Below are 24,489 nucleotides of genomic sequence, written 5' to 3'. Positions count from 1 at the left end.
AGATTTATGCTGTTTAATCTAGATTGAATCTCTCAATTCCACTTTCTCTTTTGAATATTTTGATGCCACTTTGGTCTAGAATAGTGCAGTAATAAATTTTGCTTAATTATTCAGGACAATGATGTACTTTGTGGCTGTTACTGTTTCTTAATTCATTTAAAATCAACAAAAACATTTTCTGTGTCCAAATTGAAGGGCTAGAATATCCCGGAAAAGTAATTATCCTTATGTTATACATCATATACAAACAAAAATAAATAAAAACATAAATTTGACCACTATGTAAAATTGCATTTTACAGTAATATCTAAGTTTCTATTTTGATCACATTCAATGTAAATCACAGATTAAGTTCCTTTCTTGTGAAACCACTCTGATGTAACACTGTCTTTGGTCAAGAGTGTGCACCAAAAAGAGATGTGTTGTACACAGTAGTAGGAGGCTTTATGCTGTAGCAGTTGTTAGCAAACGTTAGTTGTTGGTACATACTGCCATGTTGAGCACTTTGTATTTCATAATTTTATGCCTGGAAGTTGTTTCAAATGAGTCTGTCTCATGAAAACTGAAAGTATAATTATGTGTTGATGTAACAATTTGCTTACAAAATCTTTTTGAAGTGAAGTTTAAGTTTGCTTTATTGAACTATGGCAAGCCATTATTACTGTGATTGCCCATAATGAAAAATAGGTATTAATTTTGCTGTTGTGGAACCATGAAAAACCCTATAAGTGATATGAAGGCAATAAATCAACAGATGTCTCTTAACCACACAGTATTCTTATTTGAAATTAAAACTGGGACATGCTGCTTAACCTAAATATAGATTGACAAAGAAGTGTATGCAACATTACTATCACTATTGCTAATTTGATGCTTCATATTGTAATATCTAGGCTAAGACAAGAGGGTAAAAAGTGGACACAGAAGAATATGGTGTTTGAGGTTTGCAGATGACATGGTCTTTCTTACAACAGATGACAAACAATTACACGATACAGCGGTATTGCATTGAAGACTAAGGAAATGTTTATGGAATGAAAACAAAAATAATGACTCTAGAAAGAAATTAAAAAGTAAAGATAATGCGGAATACAGAAATATTAGAATGTATCCAAAGCTTTAAATACCTCAGAAGCAGGATAGAAACCACTGGAAGAACAGCACAGAAATTAAAACCGGGATAGCCAAGGCAAAAGAGGCATTTTGTAAGAGAAGGTAAATATTTTGCAGCAATAAGGACAAAGATTTGAAAGAAAGACTAACAAAATACTTTGTGTGGAGTGCCCCCCTGTATGGCACTGAAATATAGACACTGGAAAAGAAAGGTAGAGCAAGGCTGGAGGCTTTTGAGATGTGGAGATAGTGGAGGATGGGAAGAATAAATTGGATGGGCAGAGTGAAAAATGAGGAGGTACTGACAGAAGTGGGAGAGCATATCAATAACTGAATGTAATAAAATGAAGGAAACAAAACTGGATTGGACATATATTAAGAAAGGAGGAGGAGCTTACACGAACAACCTGAAAGGAGCATGCAGGAAGGAGGAGAAGGTGAGGGAGGAAGAGATTTCAGATTCCAGACAATGTTTATATGACAGCATGTACAGCCACAATAAGAAGGATGTAATGGATGACAGGAAATAGAGATTTAAAGGACTTGCTAATACAGCTGAAAAGTTATGATGATGATGTAGGCTAAATATTTTAAGATGTTAAATTAAGTTGACTTGTTCTTTATTACAAGTATGTGCTCTGTACATGAGGTAATCAAACAAAAATCAATCAACATCTAAAATGGGGTAAACAAGATACTAGGAAATTTACTTGATTCTTCTATTCTTGTTATTAAAAAAAACACTGACCATGTTTCCATGACATCCAGTCAGTCTAGCTAAAACAAAAAATGAAGTTAAGCACTGTGACAGTTGTTTTTGTCCTGCACAGTAAGTTAAGATAAAATATCATAGTCAACGGGATGCAACATGATAACTGGTAACATATCATCTTAATACTCTTGACTGGAGCTTCAATTCAATTTGATTCCTAAAACTATAGTTTAGACCTGATCAAGTCCCATGGTTATGATCTAGTACCAAGTTTCTCAACTTTCTTTCCTTTGGGACACACCAAAGTATGTTTCAAATGTCTGCAACTTCCCTATGTGTGATTTTTTTCCTAGATGCAAAAAAGCAAACACGCCAAGTCCAAACATTTTTTTACAATTATGGAAGAACTATGAGACATAAATTTTAAAAATTTATTACATAAGACTCTTCAATAGGAATATATGAACTTAAATATAATGTATGCACCTCACACTTATTTGTGACACACCTGCCATGTATTCATGACTCACCATAACATATATTCATGACACACCAATGTGTCACAACACAGGATTTGTGAAATGCTGGTCTAGTATTCCACACAAAGTTCAACACATTACACCCATTTTTGTTTTTGTTAGTGCTGGCTGGATGTCATGGAAACCTGGCCAATATTTTTGTTGAATTAAAAGAACAGAAAAAGAACAGGCAAATCAAGTACTTACCTTCAGGAGGTAGAAATTTTAGTACTACCAAGAGGCATATATAAAAGTATAGAAGAGTATTCTACCTTTTTGAAACTATTAGTTCCTTCCTTGATAAGGAAAGGCAGACAGGTTAAAAAGGAAGAAATCTACTTTTATTACCAACAACAAGAAACACCCAGTCTGAACAAATCAGTAGACATCCCACATCTGAGATTTCCAGGTTCAATTCAATTTTTATTATCACATAACATGCCTTATACAATCAAAGATTGTGACATAGGTGACTTGTCAGTTTTTACACTATATATAACAATACTAAAAATAGACAATAAACTAATAATATACATGGTGTAACTTCTTCAAAGAGGTATTTTAATTACAATTATAATGCATTGTTACCATTCATGAAATCTTCTACACTATAGTAACATTTATCTTTCAGATATTTTTCCAGGTCTCTTTTGGTGCCTTTTATATTTGGGTCATCCATATCTTTCCATATTTTATTTACAAATTTCATGCCCATATAGTATGGGGTTTTTTCACATGATTTAAAACGGTGGGTACGTAACATGTAGCTCGTTCTATGTCTTGTACATATTGATGCAAGAAGAAGTTGCCCTCAAAAAGTTGTTGGTTTCTTTTCGTGAAAGTGAGAGTTTCATAGATGTATATGCTTGGAATGCTCATTAGATCCAGTTTTACAAATAAAGGTTTGCAGTGTTGCTTTGGTTTTGCTCCCACCATTGCTTGGATGATTCTTTTTTGTAGTCTAAAAGCTCTAAGTAAATTTGTTTTTTCAGACCCCCAGAAAATTATACTATACCTAATGACTGAAACAAAATATGCATTATATACAGTTTTTCTTACAGCTAAATCAGTAATACTATACAAGATATTCATAATATATGCAAGGCTATTCAGTCGACCCATATGTTGTCCACATGGCGACTCCATAACAGGTTTTTATTGACTAACACGCCAAGGAATTTGACACAGTCTGCAGTCTCTAATTTTTTGTCCATATACCTTATTTCACTTATAGACTGTGCAGATTGTTTTGTGGTAAAATGAACAATTTCTGTTTTCGTAAAATTTAATGTCAAGTTATTGTTTTTGACCCATGCCTCCACTTCCCCAAGTGTTTGATCAATATGACGAATTAGGTCTACCTCATTTTTACAACAGACTACAGCTGTTGAGTCATCTGCATAGAGGATAGTATCAGACTGGACCTGACATGGCATATCATTAACATAATATAGAAAAAGCAGTGGCCCTAATATTGAGCCTTGTGGAACACCTAATTGAGTGTTTTTCCAGCCAGAGAGAAATTTCTTGCCGTTGATGTTAATAAGTACTCTTTGTTTTCTGTTTGCCAAGTATGATGACATCCAGCTAAGAGATTTGCCTTGAAAACCATAGCGTGCCAATTTTTGGAGAAGCAGGTCATGATTTACTGTGTCGAAGGCTTTGGACAGGTCACAAAATATGCCTGACACACACATTCTATCATCAAGACATCTGCTGACTTTTGTGACTAATTCATTTATTGCATGGATTGTGCTGCGGCCTTTTCTGAAACCATATTGATTGCCTAAGATAATGCTGTTAGATGAATTGTGATTTTCAATCTGATCAGAGAAGAGATCTGGAAGAGACTAACAATTCCAAAAGCTCAGATACTTTTGTGTACTTTTATATGTGTCTGTTTGGAATACTAAAAGTTTTATGTATTCAACGAAAGTATGAATCATCAATTCTGTCTCATAATTTTATTGTTTTCTCAAGTGAATTTTTCTTTTGTTATCAAGTTCTAATGCATTAATATACTTTTTTGTATGATACTTAGTTCTCAGAATATCTATTTGGTGTCCCGTGAGCTTTCATCATGCTTAAAATACCAATGGAAGTAACATGATCAGCTGCAGGTCACCACCAACACTAAATTATCAGGGTGATAATGAAAACACAACCATACATGTCAACAAATTAAGAGAAGTTTGACAAAATGCTCAGGTGAGAGGGAGATTCATGCATGGATGTGACTGATGCAGTGGCCCTCATTTAGTCTCATCACACGCATCACGATTTTCATCTCCATGGTGATGGTAGGTGGCTACTTGTGCAACCAAGAATAAGAAACATGCAGACTGCATAAACTATTACACATCTCACCCCAGGGATTTCCAGTATTTTCACAAAATATTTTAGAGTAATTTTTCTAAAGATGGAGCTGCAGAGTACATACAGTTTCAAACCTAAGCACCTAAAAGAACATCCATTTAGTATCTTCCATGAAAACATATAAGCTTTATAAATAAAATGATGAAATTATAAAATACAGGACAATGAAAGAGCAGGTGGTATACCACCAGATGTGTTATCAAAAATCACTTGGAAATCACTGAAATACAACAGATACATAAAACACTGAGATGATATTTTTCTTCTGTTTAGTTATGATCAACATTTATGACAAGAAAAGGTTAGTGCCATACTGGGGCCCAAACATGGCTCCCCAATTTTCATCAGTAATACACTAGCAAGAGTGTTATATATGCACAGTTCTTTTCTCACAATGACAACAATCATTGCACGTGCTAGCACACAATGTAATACAGATGAATTAGATTTACTCTAGCAGACACTGTTTACTCCATCAACAGAAATTAGTTTAAACAGAACAACCTCCAAGGAGATAACAAACTCATTAGTAAACTAGAAACTGTTTTTCTATCATAGCGTTTCTAACAAGGTACCCCTTGAGCGCGAGGTCACAAAACGTCAATGACGTTTACAGCATTTGGTACCCCACATATTGTCTATCATGCAACAACAATATTGGCTACTAATGGCAACAGGGGGCAGGTAGTTGACATTCTTAGTCAACAAGTAACTCACAACAATGCTACAGTACTAGTGGCGTTGATACAAAGCAGAGCAATAGCAATAATAAAAAAAGCAAATATTGCATTTCATCTTCAGCAACAGTTCCCAAAGTTGTCACTTCATCAGAAAGGAATGCAAGGAATTTCACAGAGTATTTCATCTACAACAACAGTTGCCAAAGCTGAGACTTTGTCAGAAAGGAACACAAGGAATTTCACAGAGTGAGAAAGAAGTGACAGATGAAATGTTAGTGTCAGTGGAATGTGTGGTGTCATATACACTCGACTGTGTGGACAATGGACTTGGTGTGGGCAATTTACTTGAGGAGTACAGTGCCGACAATACATGCTTAACAAGTGAAAGTGATATGGAAACAGATGTTGAGCCATCCTTGTCAGACAGGGACTCACAAATCCCATCTCCAGTGAAATACAGTAAAGAACAGTTGTTGTCCAAAGAGCAGGTACTAAGCATAATTACGTACATGGTTCATCATCCACAGCATAGTAAAAAAAATTATGAATAGATTTTGAATAAGTCTGCAGCAATATGACCACATAGTGCATAAGAAAAACTGGTGTCTGAGTGTTTCAAGGATGCTTGATACAGTTCACAGGATGTGCATGATAGTGACTTACTACATTTGTACATCAAATTGTGCACAACATAGGTTACAGTGATTTTAAGGCTAGCAGTAGATGACTGCATACCTCTAAACAGTGCTACAGAACTGGAAGCACAAGATAATGAAATTTCAAATGAATTGTCAACTTGATGATGCACAGCAAACTGTGGATTCAGCTTGAAAATTTGTTGATGAGAGAAACAAACTTATTCCATCATTCAGTAAGGAATTTGTTTTCAACTCTAACCAATCAGGATTTAAAGAGGAAATGCTCATGAAAGGAACCCTAGAAATTAGAGGTACCAAGAGAGTTGCATCACGATCAACAAACATCAATGCCTTAATACATTCGTATATAATTATACTGATCGTTAATCTGGATGGTAAATTGGCAGGAAAGTTATTTATTGTGCTGTGAGAAGTTGAAGGTGCTCTGTCCCCTACGATTCTTTCTCATGAACATGATCTTGCAAGGGCATAGGGAATATTTATATCACAGCAAGCAAGAGAACTACAGCTACAATATGAGCGCTGTTTTTGGCATATATCTGGTCAAAATAACTTGCTTTTGCTTGATTCCTGGTCTGAATGTTTGTTTTTTCTGTGCCTAAAACACATCTTATTGCACTATCTTCAGCTATGATTTAAAGGATAGCCAGTTTCACAATAAGCTCCCCAACAGACTGTTTTGCATTGGGCTGCATGCCATCACATTCCATCAATTTTCATCACCCTGTTACACCAATATGATTCTATATGCATTCTTTAAGAGCGGTTACCTAACTGAACATCCTGCACAGTTTGTAACTCCCAAGGAGTTTATCTTCAATCTTGATGTTCCTTTCCTTTCTAATCACTGTGGCACATCATTTTTCATTCAGTGTTTGTGATGCAAGTTAATGGGTTGTTTTGGATATTTCTTGAATGCCAATGAAGTCCATTTTGTGAAGTGTAATACACACATCTCATAGAAGGTGGATCACTGCAAACTCCCAACACTCATTTTCTGTTGCCCTCCTGATGCACATGGTGAGTCATTAGCTGCTAATATTTTTCCTGTCATAGTTCTTAACACAACACTTTCAAATGAGCCTTACTAAGGTCTGAACTTGTGACCTCACACTCAAGGGGTTCCTTCTAAGACGGTTATTAGAAACACTGCTGACTTTGTAAAATAAACATTCAGCGGTATCTGTAATCAGTCAAAAACTCAATGTAAAAATCCTTAGAAGCTTGAATACATAGTGGTGACACCTACCTGTAAAAATGGGTGTATACAAATTGTCTCAAAACGTTGTCATGATAATTAGAATTTTGTGTCAGGTCTAGACTCAAACCTGGGTTTCTTGCTTATTTTCAGCCATTCACCTTCACTATTAGGCTGTTGGAGCCACTGTCCAGACCTAAGCTTGAACTGCCATTATCACTGTTATTTCCAACTATGACTTCCCAACCCTACTACCAGATGCTCTCCCACAGAAAGTGTAGAAACAGCTCCACTGGGAGAATGGAGTCAGTGGTAGATCATGGCTGATGCCAACACAAGGAAATGAATTAAATGCACTGAAATGAAATTAACTGACTGATGAGGTTGAAAAACATGAAAATGAAAGGTCATGGAATGATATCCGTGGAAATTGGCCTGATATGCTGAATCTGCATTGTAATGAATATGCAGTCACATGTGTGAACATGAAAGTGAAATGTCTGAGCATGAAAATCAAATTGAGTGTGGTTTGCACAGTACAGATATTGTGTTTTCCTGGTGTATAAAATAAACAATGAGTGCCAGTGTGGCACTGTGTTCGAAAAACTTACTACACTGCTATGAACTTTCAGGTGCTCAGTTCTGTGACAGAACACAGAACACTGTAACTCAGCATATAGCTCTACTACTATGTTACACAACTTAGTAGGTGATTTAATGAATGAGAACACTCATAACTGAAATCACTTTATACGAGGTGTGGCTAGAAAAAAACCGGACTAGTACTGGTGAAACAATAAAACGAATGCAATAAGGCTGAAAGTCCCGTGGCCTGTCACGTGACTCTCGCTCCGCCTACTGCTCGAGTTTCATCTGCCTCCTGCACTCAGTCTGCCCGTGGCGTCTGTTTTAAGTAGTTGACGTTTTGTCTGTGCGTCGGAAAATGTTGAGTGTACAGAAAGAACAGCGTGTTAACATCAAATTTTGTTACAAACTAGGAAAATCTGCAAGTGAAACGTTTGTAATGTTACAACAAGTGTACGGCGATGATTGTTTATCGCGAACACAAGTGTTTGAGTGGTTTAAACGATTTAAAGATGGCCGCGAAGACACCAGTGATGACACTCGCACTGGCAGACCATTGTCAGCAAAAACTGATAAAAAATTGAAAAAATCGGTAAACTTGTTCGACAAGATTGCTGTTTAACAATCAGAGCAGTGTCTGAGTTAACAGGAGTTGACAAGGGAAGTGTTAGGCAGATTCTTCATGAAAGTTTCAACATGAACAAAGTGTGTTCAAAAATGGTTCCAAAGTGTCTCACAATTGAACAGAAGGAACGCCGAAGAATGATTTGTTCTGACATCCTGGAAAACATTGAAAGTGATCCCACCTTCTTACAAAATGTTATTACTTGCGATGAATCGTGGTTTTTTACTTACGATCCCGAAACTAAACGCCAATCGATGCATTGGAAAACTCCTGGTTCTCCACGACAAAAAAAAGCACGAATGTCAAAATCGAAATTCAAGGCAATGATGATTGTTTTTTTTTGACATCAAAGGGATTGTGCACATTGATTGGGTACCAGAGGGACAAACAGTGAATCAGCATTACTACATTAGCGTCCTGGCTACCCTACGTGAGCGAGTACGGAGAAAACAGAACGATTTGTGGAGAAAAAAGTCATGGATCCTTCACCAAGACAATGCCCCAGCTCACAGTGCGTTGTCAGTGAAGACTTTTTTGGCAAAACACAACATTCCCATCTTAGATCATCCACCCTACTCACCTGATTTGGCCCCCTGTGACTTTTTTCGTTTCCCTAAAGTCAAGTCAGCTTTGAAAGGAACTAGATTTGAGACTGTTGAAGCAGTAAAAGAAAAAGCGACGAAAGTAATGTATGGACTTACCGAAAATGATCTGCAGCATTGCTATGAGCAGTGGAAAATTCGTATGGAGCGGTGTAGAGACCAAGGAGGAGAGTACATTGAAGGAGATAACATGAAATTGTAAATAATTGTAAATAAATGTTTTTTCCAGCATCAGTCCGGTTTTTTTCTAGCCGCACCTCATATGTATCAGGATAATTAATGGTTACTACATTGCTGAAAAAAATGCAGCACCCTTAAAGACTGTGTTCTGTGGCACCAGGGTATAATATACATATACAGGGTAATTACAAATGACTGAAGCGATTTCACAGCTCTACAATAACTTTATTATTTGAGATATTTTCACAATCCTTTGCACACACATACAAAAACTCAAAAAGTTTGTTTAGGCATTCACAACTGTTCGATATGTGCCCCTTTAGTGATTCGGCAGACATCAAGCCGATAATCAAGTTCCTCCCACACTCGGCGCAGCAAGTCCCAATCAATGAGTTCGAAAGCATCGTTGATGCAAGCTCGCAGTTCTGGCACGTTTCTTGGTAGAGGAGGTTTAAACACTGAATCTTTCACATAACCCCACAGAAAGAAATCGCATGGGGTTAAGTCGGGAGAGCGTGGAGGCCATGACATGAATTGCTGATCATGATCTCCACCACAACCGATCCATCGGTTTTCCAATCTCCTGCTTAACAAATGCCGAACATCATGATGGAAGTGCGGTGGAGCACCATCCTGTTGAAAGATGAAGTCGGCGCAGTCGATCTCAAGTTGTGGCATGAGCCAATTTTCCACCATGTCCAGATACACGTGTCCTGAAGAAAAAGGGGCCGTAAACTTTAAACCGTGAGATTGCACAAAACACGTTAACTTTTGGTGAATTGCGAATTTGCTGCACAAATGCGTGAGGATTCTCTACCGCCCAGATTTGCACATTGTGTCTGTTCACTTCACCATTAAGAAAAAATGTTGCCCTATCACTGAAAACAAGTTTCGCACTGAACGTATCCTCTTCCATGAGCTGTTGCAACCGCGCCGAAAATTCAAAGCATTTGACTTTGTCATCGGGTGTCAGGGCTTGTAGCAATTGTAAATGGTAAGGCTTCTGCTTTAGCCTTTTCCTTAAGATTTTCCAAACCGTCGGCTGTGGTACGTTTAGCTCCCTGCTTGCTCTATTCGTCGACTTCCACGGGCTACGCGTGAAACTTGCCCGCACGCGTTCGACCGTTTCTTCGCTCACTGCAGGCCGACCCGTTGATTTCCCCTTACAGAGGCATCCAGAAGCTTTAAACTGCGCATACCATCGCCGAATGGAATTAGCAGTTGGTGGATCTATGTTGAACTTCGTCCTGAAGTGTCGTTGCACTGTTATGACTGACTGATGTGAGTGCATTTCAAGCACGACATACGCTTTCTTGGCTCCTGTCGCCATTTTGTCTCACTGCGCTCTCGAGCGCTCTGGCGGCAGAAACCTGAAGTGCGGCTTCAGCCGAACAAAACTTTATGAGTTTTTCTACGTATCTGTAGTGTGTCGTGACCATATGTCAATGAATGGAGCTACAGTGAATTTATGAAATCGCTTCAATCATTTGTAATAGCCCTGTATTGAGGAGATGTAGTGTTAGTGATTCATCTGTCACAGTCATCTGTGATCAGATGATACTAAGGAGGCCTGCCTGTGCACCCTCCATTTTGAATCTGCTGGTAATAATTGTGCTGAGTTTAGAGATGAACATTATTTGCAACATTTATTTGAGGGTACAACCATGCCCCAATGACAAGTACATACTCTTGTACAACACTACATCCATTTGAAAGGGGTCAACATTGTGGGCCTGCAAGAAGCAGGATGCTGCACATGTTGGGCACAATATGTCGGTGACGTGTCACTGCTTTTAACAGTGGTCTGTGAAACATTTACACACCTGTAGACCAGATTTTAATGTCTGCATAGTACACACACATGTCAAGATTGACACTGCACGAGTAGTTGTAATTGACCAAACATCCAGGGACAAAATCCCAGCATATGTTGCACCACCTTTGTTATTGGGGACTACTGAGAACCATGTGCCTGAAGTAGGATTAAGATCATGTGTGCCTCTAGCTAGGCTGCCACTGTCACCACAACATCTCCATGCATAGCACTCTGATGTCATGAAAAACTTTAGAGTGGTATGGTTCTCTATTGTCTTGAGTGATGAGAATAAGTTCTGTCTGTATTCAAGTGATGGTTGTACATATGTCTGGCATAGACCTGGTGAGCTGCATATTCCAGAGTGCATTTGTGCATGACATGCAGGTCCCATGCATGACATGCAGGCCCCATCCTATACTCATGGAGTGGTGGGGCCATAAGTTACAACTTGTGGTCACATTTGGTGTTCCTGTATATAAGGTAACAAGTGGTGCTACATTGCACACGCTGTTATCCTTGTGCTACTGAAGTTTCTTCAACAGGAAGGTAATGTACTTTTTCAGCACAACACTGCACATCCACATATGGCTGCTGCGATACAATCTGCTTTTCATGCTGTACAACAACTGGCCAGCAAGATCTCCACATCTCTCACCAAATGAGCATGTACAGGACATGATTAAGTGGGAACTTACTCATTCTCCAGTGCCTGCAAGACACATTGCTGAATTCAAACAAAAGGCATATGACGCTTTGGACAATCTATCACAGTATGCCATTCAGTACCTTTATGATCATTTGCATGCAAGAATACACACCTCCATTGCTGCCAGAGGGGGAGCACACTGCGTACTGAAGCAACTGTTTGGGTACTCTTAATTATGACACATGTTTCATTTGGTCTGAATTTGTTATCATATACTTCTACAATGATGAACTATCTGTCACCTTAGCTGTCAATTAAATGACCTTGTCCTCAAGAGTGTATTTCTTTCCAGCAGTGTATTGCCACTCAAACATCTCTAATATGCCGATAAAATAATAATCTTGCCATTGCAAGTTTATATGCTGATAATACAAATATGATTTTAAAGCAGAGAAAATACAGATATCAGTTTACTTCCAGCCTTAGCACTGGGTGTATATGTGGACAAGAAAGAAAAAATTTCTGGATTTCTCAGTTAAAAGTATATTTCTCCTTGGTGAAAATACACTAAACCCTGGGTGAAAACATATTTTTTCCCCTGTTAAGTGACAATATACTTTCCCTTGGAGTTGTAACACTTACAAGTCTTTGGAATCGCAGAGGTTTTACAGCAGCACAGAACTTCCTGACACTTTAGGAAAAAATCCATTAAAAAAAACTCTTTTTTTTTTTTCAGCCAATCATAGCTCGTGTCATGTGATCTTGCCAGCCAGTTGCAGCAGATATCGAAAGCAAGGGCACATGATGTAGTCAGTCAATTGCAAACCCAATCAGGAAACGTTAATGGTTTAACTTGAGATACATACAGTGTAGCTACAAGAAAAGCTCAGCTTTCACATGTAATATTGGTTGTTAAAAATTGTTTGCTGTTTTTTCCCCAAAGGGTGAGGTTAGACAGGATCCTAAGAGCACAGCTTAAATTGCAGCAGCTGAATATTTCTGGCAAGCAAGACTATAAATTTCAGTGCTGTTCACCAAATATTGTGTGGGTTACCTTGCTGAATACATGTTCTGTTGAGCACTTCAACTTTTGCATAGAAAAACAAATTACATGCAAAATTGCTCAAGAACTTACCTCACACTTTTTTTTTGAAGGATAATTACACTTTTGCCACTGTTATTGCATAATTTGTAATGTTTGAAAGAACTAAAGTAAATATGAAAATCTACACTTGGAGCTTCGTCTTTTTAGCATGTGTTACTCTTCAAGATATATCAAACACAAATGTGCCCGTAAAATTTTAAGTAATGGTATAAATAGCTGGTCCTCAGGGCCCCAAATTTTTCTGAATGGATGGTCCTCAGTGTTAAGTTCTGAATGAGAGTCAAATGCCCATGATTTAAGAAATTCATCACACATTCCTACACATAATATGATTCATCTTGCATACACAGGAATTTACTTTGAAAGTAATGCTTCTCAAACCACGATTTCCAATACTTCCCCATGCCCTGTTAGAAATGTAAACAGTTGAGGTGTCATGCTCATCATAAGCAGTTTATTGTTATGACGTAATGCATAGTTTTCATCCTAAGGCCTTTTGACACATTTTGATGTCAGCAGATGCTTGAGCGTGCACTGTATTTTGGTGTTGTAAACAGCAAATTTTCTTTGCAACTCAAGTTTTATTTTGGTGTTATTCTCTCGTTAATGTTTTATTGCTGCAGTATTATTCTGCACTTGGGGGTAAAGTAAAATTCTGTGTCAGAATATCAGTTCTTACTAGCTAAAATTACAAAAATTTAACTGAGAACAGGAACAATCAAAGATTCCCATAAATCTAAAAAAAAATCTAGGTTTTTCCAGTATTTTTCCCATATGAAAAAATTCTCATGTTTTTGGTGAAATTCCTGGTTGACCTGGGGGATACTGTCAAGTGTCAATGTAATGCTGTACATGTACACGCCTGTCAGCAGGAATGTAAATGATTAGTGTTGCAATTTCCTGTGACTGGCAGGATGGCCAACAGAGTGCATTATTATTGTTTTCATTTAGTGCTGTTACAAGGCCTGGTGGGTATATAAGGGGCATGAACAGCTTCAGATGTTGAGTGGTAACTATGAGGAACATAGAGATGCTGCGTACTTTTGTCAGACAGAATTAACAGTAGCTGAAAAGGTTTGACAGGGCCCTCATTGTGGGTTGCCATTTGGCTGGCTGGACAAATTGTGCAATATTCAGTGTGGCCTACATGGAAACATGAGGGCAGGGATACCTGTTGTCAATGTTCTGGTTGACCACGTATGACCACCACAAAGGAGCATCACTATATTGCATACTAAGCACAGTGCAACTCCTTCACCACTGTGCTTGCCATCTGAGAACAAGTTATTGACTCTTTGTAACATCCTGTCATCCCAAACCATTGGTCAAAGACTAGCAACAGCCAGAACAGAGAATTACCATAACATGTGTAGTCTGCCATTAACACTACGACACAAACAGCTGCATGAATTGCTGATTTATTGTGTCACGTGGTGTGCAGCAAAAGAGTATGGTTCTGCACTACCCCAGATTACTACCATTGGTGAATACAGTGGCAACCTGCGGAGAGATACCATTTTCTTCCAATGTTTTGGTGAGACATCCTGGTGTTACTTCTGGTCTCAGGGTGTGGAGAGACACTAGGTATGATTTCAGGCCATGGCTGGTAATGAGTGAAGGAGCCGCAAAAGCACACCAGTGAACCTTTGACATTCTGCATTCTCATGTGTTACCCCTCTTGCAACAGTATTGTGTTGCCAGTTTTCTATATTATAAAGCTCATTCACACATGGAATGTGTCTCTATGAACTTTCTATGTGATACTGAGTCACTGCTGTGGCCACCAAGATCCCTGTTTGTATCCCCAATAAAAAATGTGTGGGACCAGCTTGGACTTCAACCAGTCCCAGTGCCAGTATCCAGGATGTCAAGAACCAGTTACAGCAGTTGTGGGCCAGCTTGCCTCAGGAGATGATACAATGGTTTTATGACATCTTACCCAACTGAATCAGTGCATCCACCCAGGCAAGAGTGGGTGCAGTCCTTTGTAAATTTGATTCAGTTTCGTAATTACTGAAATAACCATCTCCACTAATGGTGCCTCATTTCATTTCCTCCTCCCCTTCTCTGTGCTTCACTTCTTACAGTGTAGTTTAATGTGACTTTATTGACCATACCTATCAGCCTAACTTAAAACAGTTCGATGTGTGAGTCGCCAAAGTGGCATCAAATCGAATGACTTGCACCAAGCAAATGGTCTACCTGACGGGGAGGCCCTAGTCACACAACATTTACATTTACCTCCAACAGTAAACTTACCTTTCCTAAACCCATGCTTTGTTGTTTGTTACAGTTTATAATAATTTTATCTCTATAAATATCTACGCATGTGTTCAACGAATTCACTCCAAGTAGTATGGAAAAGTCTATTTGTTTTAGCACTAGGATGCTTGGATTAAAATAACTTTGTGATTGACATTTCAGCAAGATGAGTGATAGGGGCCAGCTGCCTGCCAACCATAGTTCTTTCATGAGTGCCACATGCTTGTTTGTTGTCTTTGTTACAATTACATCTAAAGCATAGTGAGATGTGGGTGACTGCATGAAAGCAACACTCTCCTCTTACCAGTGCAATCTGTCAGTCGCTAAGTAAATTTATTCAAGCTATAGTTGAAAAAGTTATGGAAAAAACATTACTACACTTACATGTAACTGGCAGAAAGGTCAACACCTTCCAGAAATGCTTGAGCAATAAGTTCCTTCCAAGAGGGCTTCCCCATTTTGTCTCGCACTGGAGCCAGACGACTAAGAAGTTCATTGCAACTTCTCATTGTTGCCTATGAGATAACTATTATTAATGTCAGTTATTATATTTGCTAATGTGTAGACACACACACATAAACCAAGTGGCAATAGGAGAACATACACATATAAGGTATTGAAGCATGCAAGCTTTTGGAGCCAGTTCAGAAAAGTTGCCCAGAACACCGAGATCAGAGCAGACTTCCAAAGATGGTCTTTTGGGCAAAAGCTTAAATATTTAGTAGTCTTTTTATTGTGCCCGTCTGTGTCTCAATTCCTCCCCTATTTGGTGAGTAGCAATTCATATCAATGAAAATAATTAATTTTTGAAAATATAATATAATTGGATGAATAAAAAAATCTATTCACCAAACAATGGTAGGAGAACACACATATAAAAGGTATTAAAGTTAGCAAGGTTCTGGAGCCAATGGCTCCTTCTCACAAAAGGACTGAAGAGGAAGCAAGAGCAGTGAAATAAAAGGACTGGTGAGGTTTAGGAATGAACATTGCCCATGATTTTACAGTTTTCTTTTTTTCTTCTTTTTTTAATGCAAAATACTGACTTGCTATGATAAAAATTTAGGCATACATAATTATATGAAACAGTAGATCCATGCCTTAATCAAATGTCAGATGATAATACCAATTTGTACTGGCACTGCACCATCTGACGTGCTTATGCATCACTAAGAATGTTCACACTGGGATCTGTCAGTTGTAAATTGTTGATGGATGTGAGCACTTGCAATCAGCACAATAACATGTGTTTACATAGCTGCTACTTTAAAACTGATATGCTGACTTCTAGTATACCTAGCGATACCAACATGGACATCCAGATGGTACAGGCTGTGAAGCAGTCACTGAAGTGAAGCACATTGTGCTGGGCAGCATGTTCAACAACTGGGTGGCCCAGCTGTTTTGCGATGTCCATTCATGAAGACAGACACCTCGTTAGTTATCATGCCTACATAGGAAACAGTACAGTGGTTGCAGCTTAGCTTTGCAGGTACCATGCCTGCTTTCACACAAGTATTCCTGTCTTTGATGAGACAGGAATGCCTTTGGCAGCACTGGAGTAAGTGGTAGTGGGAAGGTCTTACTTCTAGGTCTATTGCAGGATTATGAGTCATGAGCTGAAGGGTTGGGAGACAGAGTGTACCAGGGACGGATGAGCACATTGTGTAGGTTCTGTGGGCAGTGGAATAGCACTGTGGGAGAGGTGGTGAGTACTAAGGGTAGGATATCCTTAATTTCAGAGCATGACAAGCCTTAACTGAAACCTGGGTGGAAAATGTGATTCAGTTGCCTCAGTTCTCAATGGTACTGAGTCACATGTACTGATAAGGCATGGGAGATCTGTTTCTAAAATGGTTGGGAGGGTAATTTTGGTCTGTGGAGGCCTCAGTGAGACCCTTGACATATTTGTAGAGGGACTGCTTCTCACTACAGATGTGATGACCACAGTTGGCTTGGCTGTGTGGAAGGAACTTCTTGGTATGTTATGAGGGGCAGCTGTTGAAGTGAAGGTTTGATGTGGACAGTGGTAGTGATGTAGTCATCCTTGATGTCGAGGTCAACATTGAGGAAGGTGGCTTGGTGTGTTGAGGAGGACCAGGTGAAGTGAATGGGGAATAAAGTGTTGAGGTTCTGTGGGAACATGGTTAGGGTGTCCTCACTCTTAGTCCAGATCACAAAGATGTTAATGAATCTGAACCACTTGAGGGATTTAGGAATCTGTGTGGTTAGGAAGGGTTTCTCTTGATGACTCATGAGTAGGTTGGCATAGGATGGTGCCAAGTAGGTGCCCATAGGTGTCCCACAGATCTGTTTGTAGGTCATATCTTTCAATTGAGAAGTAAGACACCCCCGGTACTCCTATTTTTAGGTGGGGTTGGGAATGTGGTGACATGAATGCTTAACTCCAAACTTGATATGTAAATAACTTACTATCTGGAAAACATGCAAATTGGTTGGAGGGGACAGAAAGGAAATACATTTTAAAATAATCAGAAATGATCAACATTACAGTATTGGTATTGCTAGACTGACTTGTGACAATTACAATGCCATTCCTTTCCTAGGAATCTTATGGGGATTATGGTAGGAAAGTGGTAATGTAAAAGAGGTAGCAAACAGTGAATAATAATGTCATATTAATGAGCTTCAGGGGTGTTATGCTGAATAACACAGTCTTGATGATATATGAGTGCATGCGGCAAGGAGGAGAGGGATGACACATAAAGCACAAATGTGGCATCTGTGGTGGCACAAATTCAATCAAACTTGCTACGCATGACACTTACTATCTGAAAAGACACAAGGCTAAGACTTATTTGCCACCACCGCATAATGTAGGTGGGACTAGAAAGTAGATGACATACATAACAATAAAAAATGTGTACAGGCTATATGTACTGCCTTAGGGAAAGAGAGTGACTGTCTTGTAAATAAAATTCTTTTATTGTAATATTTGTTTTGTAAATAAAAAAATACCTTCTCTTGTTGCACTGTATTTGTATTTATAAGTGATAACATAGAAAACAAGACATGACATGTTTTATAATCTACAGATAACACTTAGTAAAATAAAACTGTATCATTCTAGATCTCATTGATGATGCCTTAAAGTGAAAAAAGGCGAAATGTGTCTCAGAGAAATAAAATACACTGCAGCAAGAAAAGGTGTTTCTTGTTTACAAAACAATTATGTGCTTGCAGCAGAGGATGGATACGCAAATAAACTCAATCTTTTATTGTATTTTTGAACTTGGGCACAGAAATGGTATATAAACATTTTCACTTTATAGTAAGTTATCATCAAATGATTTAAATGTGGCACATAGTAACACATCGAAGTACATGAGAACAGTCATAATTTATGTGACATGAAACTAAAAAGTACAATAAAAATATTTATAATAAAGATGACTAATATGAGTCTCATATCCAAAGCATTTGAAGTCATTGGCTAATTTGCAAACTGTCCCAAACACTAATAATCACCATGTCAGAGTAGGAGTAGGAGTGGAGTGACAAAAAATAGTAACTGGGTAACACAGGGAAATCATCTAATATGTTAATAAAGTAATTTTACTGTTAGCTTTCTTGTGATATAATTGTCTGTTATATTAGAGAAGGGCACAAAACATGCAAAACATGCAAACCATAAACTCTTTCTAAAAAAAAATATTACCCAGACACAATAATTAAATTGCACATTGTGATCACTTCATATGCCTTTAGCTGTTTTACACTTACGTGGCAATACACATCGCCCTTAACAACACTGAAAGCATGGGACAAAAAACGTTTTTTGATGTAGTATGAGTATATTGATGTAGATTTCTGACAGAATTTTGCTACAGTATGGTATCTGCTTTTCACACTTTTTAATCAGGCCACTTACATAAGAACAGCATTCACTTGCTAAGCTCCCTCCAGTAACCAATCCATTTGGGGCTGTCCAGTTGTTAGAGGGCTTCACACTCACAAAATCGAGAGGAATACCTAATGTATGAGCACAGACCTGTGCCACCTGAAATAATAACAATTTTACAGAAAGCTGATATTATGTCATGAAGTTTATAGCGATATTGTTCTATAACTTTAGCAAAAAACAATCTAAATAAAAATTATTTCATTTAACAATAATTACAGTTAAATAAAAGACCATGCTCTAAACTGCTTTATTCATAAAACAACAATTTTGTTTTATCAGCAGAAAATTAGGAACATAGAGATAGAATATTTGCTGGTACTTATTGAGTCAGCATCCACAGGGATAACAAGGAAGGTTAAGGTTTAAATTTTGATGTAAGTTGAGGTTACTAGAGGCACAGCACAAGTTTAGAATGGGCAAGGTGCCATACTTATTTCCTTGGTGTAGTTGAAAGAATCCAAACCTTTGAAAAATAAGAATACATTTTCTTGACCGGCAGAGATGGGAGATAACAGTGAATACTCATAATACATCAGTATACAAACCTTGTACTAGAAATGTACCTGAAAATATAATTTAGCTACATAATCAGTGGGTGATATATTTTCAGAATCATTTCTGCATTGGGTAAACAGATTCACCCCAAACAACTGCTACTCATGACTTACTCAGTGTGACACCCTGTATTGCTGGAAAACAGTATAGATAAAACGTTTTAGTTTACTTGTAGCTACAGTTAAATAAAAGCCATGTTCTAGGCTGTTTTGTTCACCAAACAACAATTTTCTGTAGTATAAAGGAAATTAGTAATGCACAGGAAAAAATGGTTGCTAGTACTTATTGAGCCAGCATTGCCAGCAAAAGCAAGTAAGGTTTCAAAGTTTAAAATTCAATCTAAACTATGGTCATTAGAACAGGTATGGTACAAGTTTAAAATGGACAAGGTATCATTATTAGTAGGTTCTTACAATGCATCATGCAATGAGAGATTATTTTTCTCTCAGAACACCATTTGTATTCAATCCAGGATCATCCATTATTGTATTAAATCCATTAACACTTCTAGGATATTATTACCCTACTGTCTCACTTCACAAATGTGAACACACACACACACACAGAGAGAGAGAGAGAGAGAGAGAGAGAGAGGGAGAGAGAGAGAGAGATATTCATACTACTTCACTACTGTCTCTCACTTCAGAAGATTAGTATGCCTATGTTGAAACAGATGCTATCAAAAAAAGCTTTTTTCCCTCAATTTAATCCTTGGTGCACTAAAACTACAGGCTATGAAGCTGTGACCCTAGATAAAAGTGAAACATACTGGATTGGTGCAGAAGCAACATGACAGAGTTAATAGAATACAAACCCTTGAAAAGTAAGGATAAGCACTGTTGGCCTTGGAGAGAGGAGGCAAAATAGTGGTAAAAAGGTATGATATGTAGGTGTAGGTATGTGTGTGTGCATACAGGGGGTGGGGTGGGGGGTGGGGGCGGGAAGGGGAGGGGGTGTTGGTCAGGGGGGAGGAAGCTCCGACAGTTCAGAAAAACTTCAGTGTGCTCACAACATATGATTCATAATCTTTAAACTTGCAATGTAATTGAACATTTATATAAATACATCTGCATCTATGTACTTGTTGTCTCAGGAAGAATGGTCAATATTCAGGGATATGACAGGAATGCTCATTAAAAACAAAAAACTTCTTTTGGGCATATGCCCTATTCCAAATGGTTTCCAAGATAGACTACATTTAATGTACATTTGTTTCTGGGATAGTGAAAGCCCTTATATGTCTTACTCACCAAACCTCTTTGATATTTTACTAGCATTGTAGCCTGACCTATATTACTGCTTTCAACTCTTTCCTTGGGATGTATTCCTATGATTAAACTATCCTGTTGTACGCACAGTTGTTCATCGTGTGTTTTGAGTGAAGTAGTGCAAGGGATTGAGAGTGTATCAGAGAGACATCAGTTAACTGTGTTTGTTCACATGCTGGCTAAAATGTCACACATCTACACTAATGAAGAATATGCAGATATGGTTTATGTTTATCCCTTCTGCAATGGTAGTGTTCTTGCTGCTCTCAAAGAATACCACCAGTGCTTTCCGACATGTTGAATTCCTGACTGTAGAGTGCTTACCAGAGTTTTCAGCAAGTTTCTTCCAAATGTAGTTCAACAACCTGTGCAGGATCAGCAAGTTTAAGTGGTGTTGTGTATTGCTGCTACCAGCACACGGTGACTTTCTGCATGTATTAATGTCCCACAAACAAGTGTATGGCAAAAATTACAAGTGGAAAACTTGTGCCCATTTCACATACAGCATGTCCATAATCTTCATATTGAAAACAATGCCATGTGACTTGAATTTTATCACTTGTCAAATGGTAATCGTCATTTGTTCCCAGTAATACTATTCACTTATGAAAACATGTTCAATGCCACATGTAATAATCATCAATGATTAAAGGAGAATCCACATTCTACAGTGGACAACAACTTCTATGTTCATTTTTTGATCAACCTTTGGTGTGGCATGATCAGTAACATGCTGGTATGTCCAAGCCATTTAGAAGAGCAAAGGATGGGACAGAAACATGTGCATTTTTTTTTGGAACATTCATCCGCTGAACACCCTGGGAACATTTCTTTGGGCACATGGACTGCAATGTACTTCTAGTATGACACAGTTCCTCCACTTTTTACCAAATGTATGAGGGAACATCTCAACAAAACTTATCCTAATCTCTGCATTGGTCATGGTAGTATAATTAACAAGATTGCTAGACCTTATGCCATTTGATTTTTGTTTATGAGGTTGGAAGAAGTTTGAGATGTACAAACAAAAGGCGAATACATCAGATGAACTGCTTGGTCACATTATAGATGCTGCTGCCCTATTTAGGGAACATGCAGAAGCACTCAGACAAGCAACACAACATGATTTCCCAAGAGAGGACAAATGTACTGAAGTTGAGAGTAGGATATTTGAATATTTATTGTGAACTGTATGATAGCTGTAATGTGATGTCTATGGAAACACTTAGAGACGAATCTGCTAAAAATATGTTAATTTTCAATAGATATTTTGTTGTTATGTTTACTAACTATTGTTCATGTTTAAAACTGACAAAATACTGAATAATGCATAAAACAAATAGCAAATTGTGTTCTGTCTCAGAAACCTTTTGGAATAAGGCATATGTCCAGATGACATTTTTTGTTTCATATAGCTGTTTCTGTCATACTACTGAATATTGCCCATTCCTCCTGGGACACCCGGTGTATACTTTGCAAATCACTGTCATGTGATACGCCTCACTGTACCAGTCATTATGGCTTTTCCCAATGCATACATGAATGAAATGAGGGAAGAGTGATTGCTTAAACACGTCTGTAGATGCTGAAATTAGTCTAATCTTGTCTTTGTGATCCCTGTAGGAGTGATACAGGCAAGGTTGTAATATACTCCTACATTCATCACTCAAATTTGGTTCTAGAAAATTTCTAAGTAGGTCTTCTTGGGATAGTTTGCATGTATCTTCAAGTGTCTGCCAGTTCAGTTCTTTCTGTGAGAAAGTCCCACGGGTCGAACAGACCTGGGACATTCAAGCTGCCCCTCTCTGTACACGTTCAATATCCCCTGTTAGTCCCATCTGGTATGGGTACCACACACTTGAGACATATTTCAGGATGGGTCGCATGAGTCTTTTGTATGCAATCCCTGTGTAGACTGATTGAATTTCCCTAGTATACTACCAATGAACCACTGTCTGCCACCTGTTTTACCTATGGCTGAGGCTATGAGATCATTCCATTTCATATCCCTAGAAATAGTTACACCCTGGTATTTGTATGAGTTGACTGATTCCAACTATGACTTGTTGATATTGCAGTCATAGAATACTATGTTTTTGTTTTGTAAAGTGCACATTTCCGTACACTTGAAGTAAGTTGCCAATCTTTATACCAGTTTCAAATCTTATCAAGAAAGAATATTTGTGCAGCTTTTTTCAGACAGTACTTCATTATTGATAACTGCATAATCTGTGACAACTCTGAGGTTACCATTAACATTATCTCATTAATGACAAGAATGGCAATGGTCACAACATATTTCCTTGGGGCACATCTGAAGATAATATGTTGCGTCCTTCCTACATAAATCCTCAATTCAGTCACCAATCCCTATTATGATACTTATTATAATAAATGCATGTGTGGTACTGAGTCAAATGCTGTTTAAAGGTAAGAAACACAGCATATACCTGACTGCATAAATCAATGGTATTCAGGATGTCATGTGAGAAAAGTTTGAGTTAGGTTTCACATGACTGATGTTTTCAGACACCATGCTGGTTGGCATGGATGAGGTCTACATTTACATCTACATCTATATGATTACTCTGCAATTCACATTTAAGTGCTTGCCAGAGGGTTCATCGAACTACAATCATACTATCTCTCTACCATTCCACTCCCGAACAGCGCGTGGGAAAAACAAGCACCTAAACCTTTCTGTTCGAGCTCTGACTTCTCTTATTTTATTTTGATTATCATTCCTACCTAAGTAGGTTGGGCTCAACAAAATATTTTCGCATTCGGAAGAGAAAGTTGGTGACTGAAATTTCCTAAGTAGATCGCACCGCGACGAAAAACATCTTTGCTTTAATGACTTCCATCCCAACTCGCGTATCATATCTGCCACGCTCTCTCCCCTATTACGTGATAATACAAAACGAGCTGCCCTTTTTTGCACCCTTTCGATGTCCTCCGTCAATCCCACCTGGTAAGGATCCCACACCGCACAGCAATATTCTAACAGAGGACGAACGAGTGTAGTGTAAGCTGTCTCTTTAGTGGACTTGTTGCATCTTCTAAGTGTCCTGCAATGAAATGCAACCTTTGGCTCGCCTTCCCCACAATATTGTCTATGTGGTCTTTCCAACTGAAGTTGTTCGTAATTTTAACACCCAGGTACTTAGTTGAATTGACAGCCTTGAGAACTGTACTATTTATCGAGTAATTGAATTCCAATGGATTTCTTTTGGAACTCATGTGGATCACCTCACACTTTTCGTTATTTAGCGTCAACTGCCACCTGCCACACCATACAGCAATCTTTTCCAAATCGCTTTGCAACTGATACTGGTCTTCGGATGACCTTACTAGACGGTAAATTACAGCATCATCTGTAAACAACCTAAGAGAACTGCTCAGATTGTCACCCAGGTCATTTATATAGATCAGGAACAGCAGAGGTCCCAGGACGCTTCCCTGGGGAACACCTGATATCACTTCAGTTTTACTCGATGATTTGCTGTCTATTACTACAAACTGCAACCTTCCTGACAGGAAATCACGAATCCAGTCGCACGACTGAGACGATACCCCGTAGGCCCGCAGCTTGATTACAAGTTGCTTGTGAGGAATGGTGTCAAAAGCTTTCCAGAAATCTAGAAATACGGAATCAACTTGAGAT

At 38.3% G+C, this 24,489-nt stretch overlaps 1 protein-coding gene across 1 annotated transcript in view; it reads right to left on the bottom strand.

The window, feature by feature from the left end:
• LOC124595300 (xanthine dehydrogenase-like) overlaps nucleotides 1-24,489 on the bottom strand; it is a 414,231-nt gene that overhangs the window by 62,147 nt on the left and 327,595 nt on the right. Inside the window, exons 21-22 of the mRNA XM_047133986.1 lie at nucleotides 18,970-19,098; nucleotides 15,462-15,592 (exon numbers count right to left, since the gene is read on the bottom strand). Coding sequence (XP_046989942.1) covers nucleotides 15,462-15,592; nucleotides 18,970-19,098 — 260 coding nt within the window. The remainder of the gene's footprint in view (nucleotides 1-15,461; nucleotides 15,593-18,969; nucleotides 19,099-24,489) is intronic.

This window comes from Schistocerca americana, chromosome 2 (genome assembly GCF_021461395.2).
Source record: "Schistocerca americana isolate TAMUIC-IGC-003095 chromosome 2, iqSchAmer2.1, whole genome shotgun sequence".
In the NCBI taxonomy this organism is placed as follows: domain Eukaryota; kingdom Metazoa; phylum Arthropoda; class Insecta; order Orthoptera; family Acrididae; genus Schistocerca; species Schistocerca americana.
Note: the sequence above shows the minus strand (reverse complement) of the source record. Positions and strands in the feature narration are given on the sequence as shown.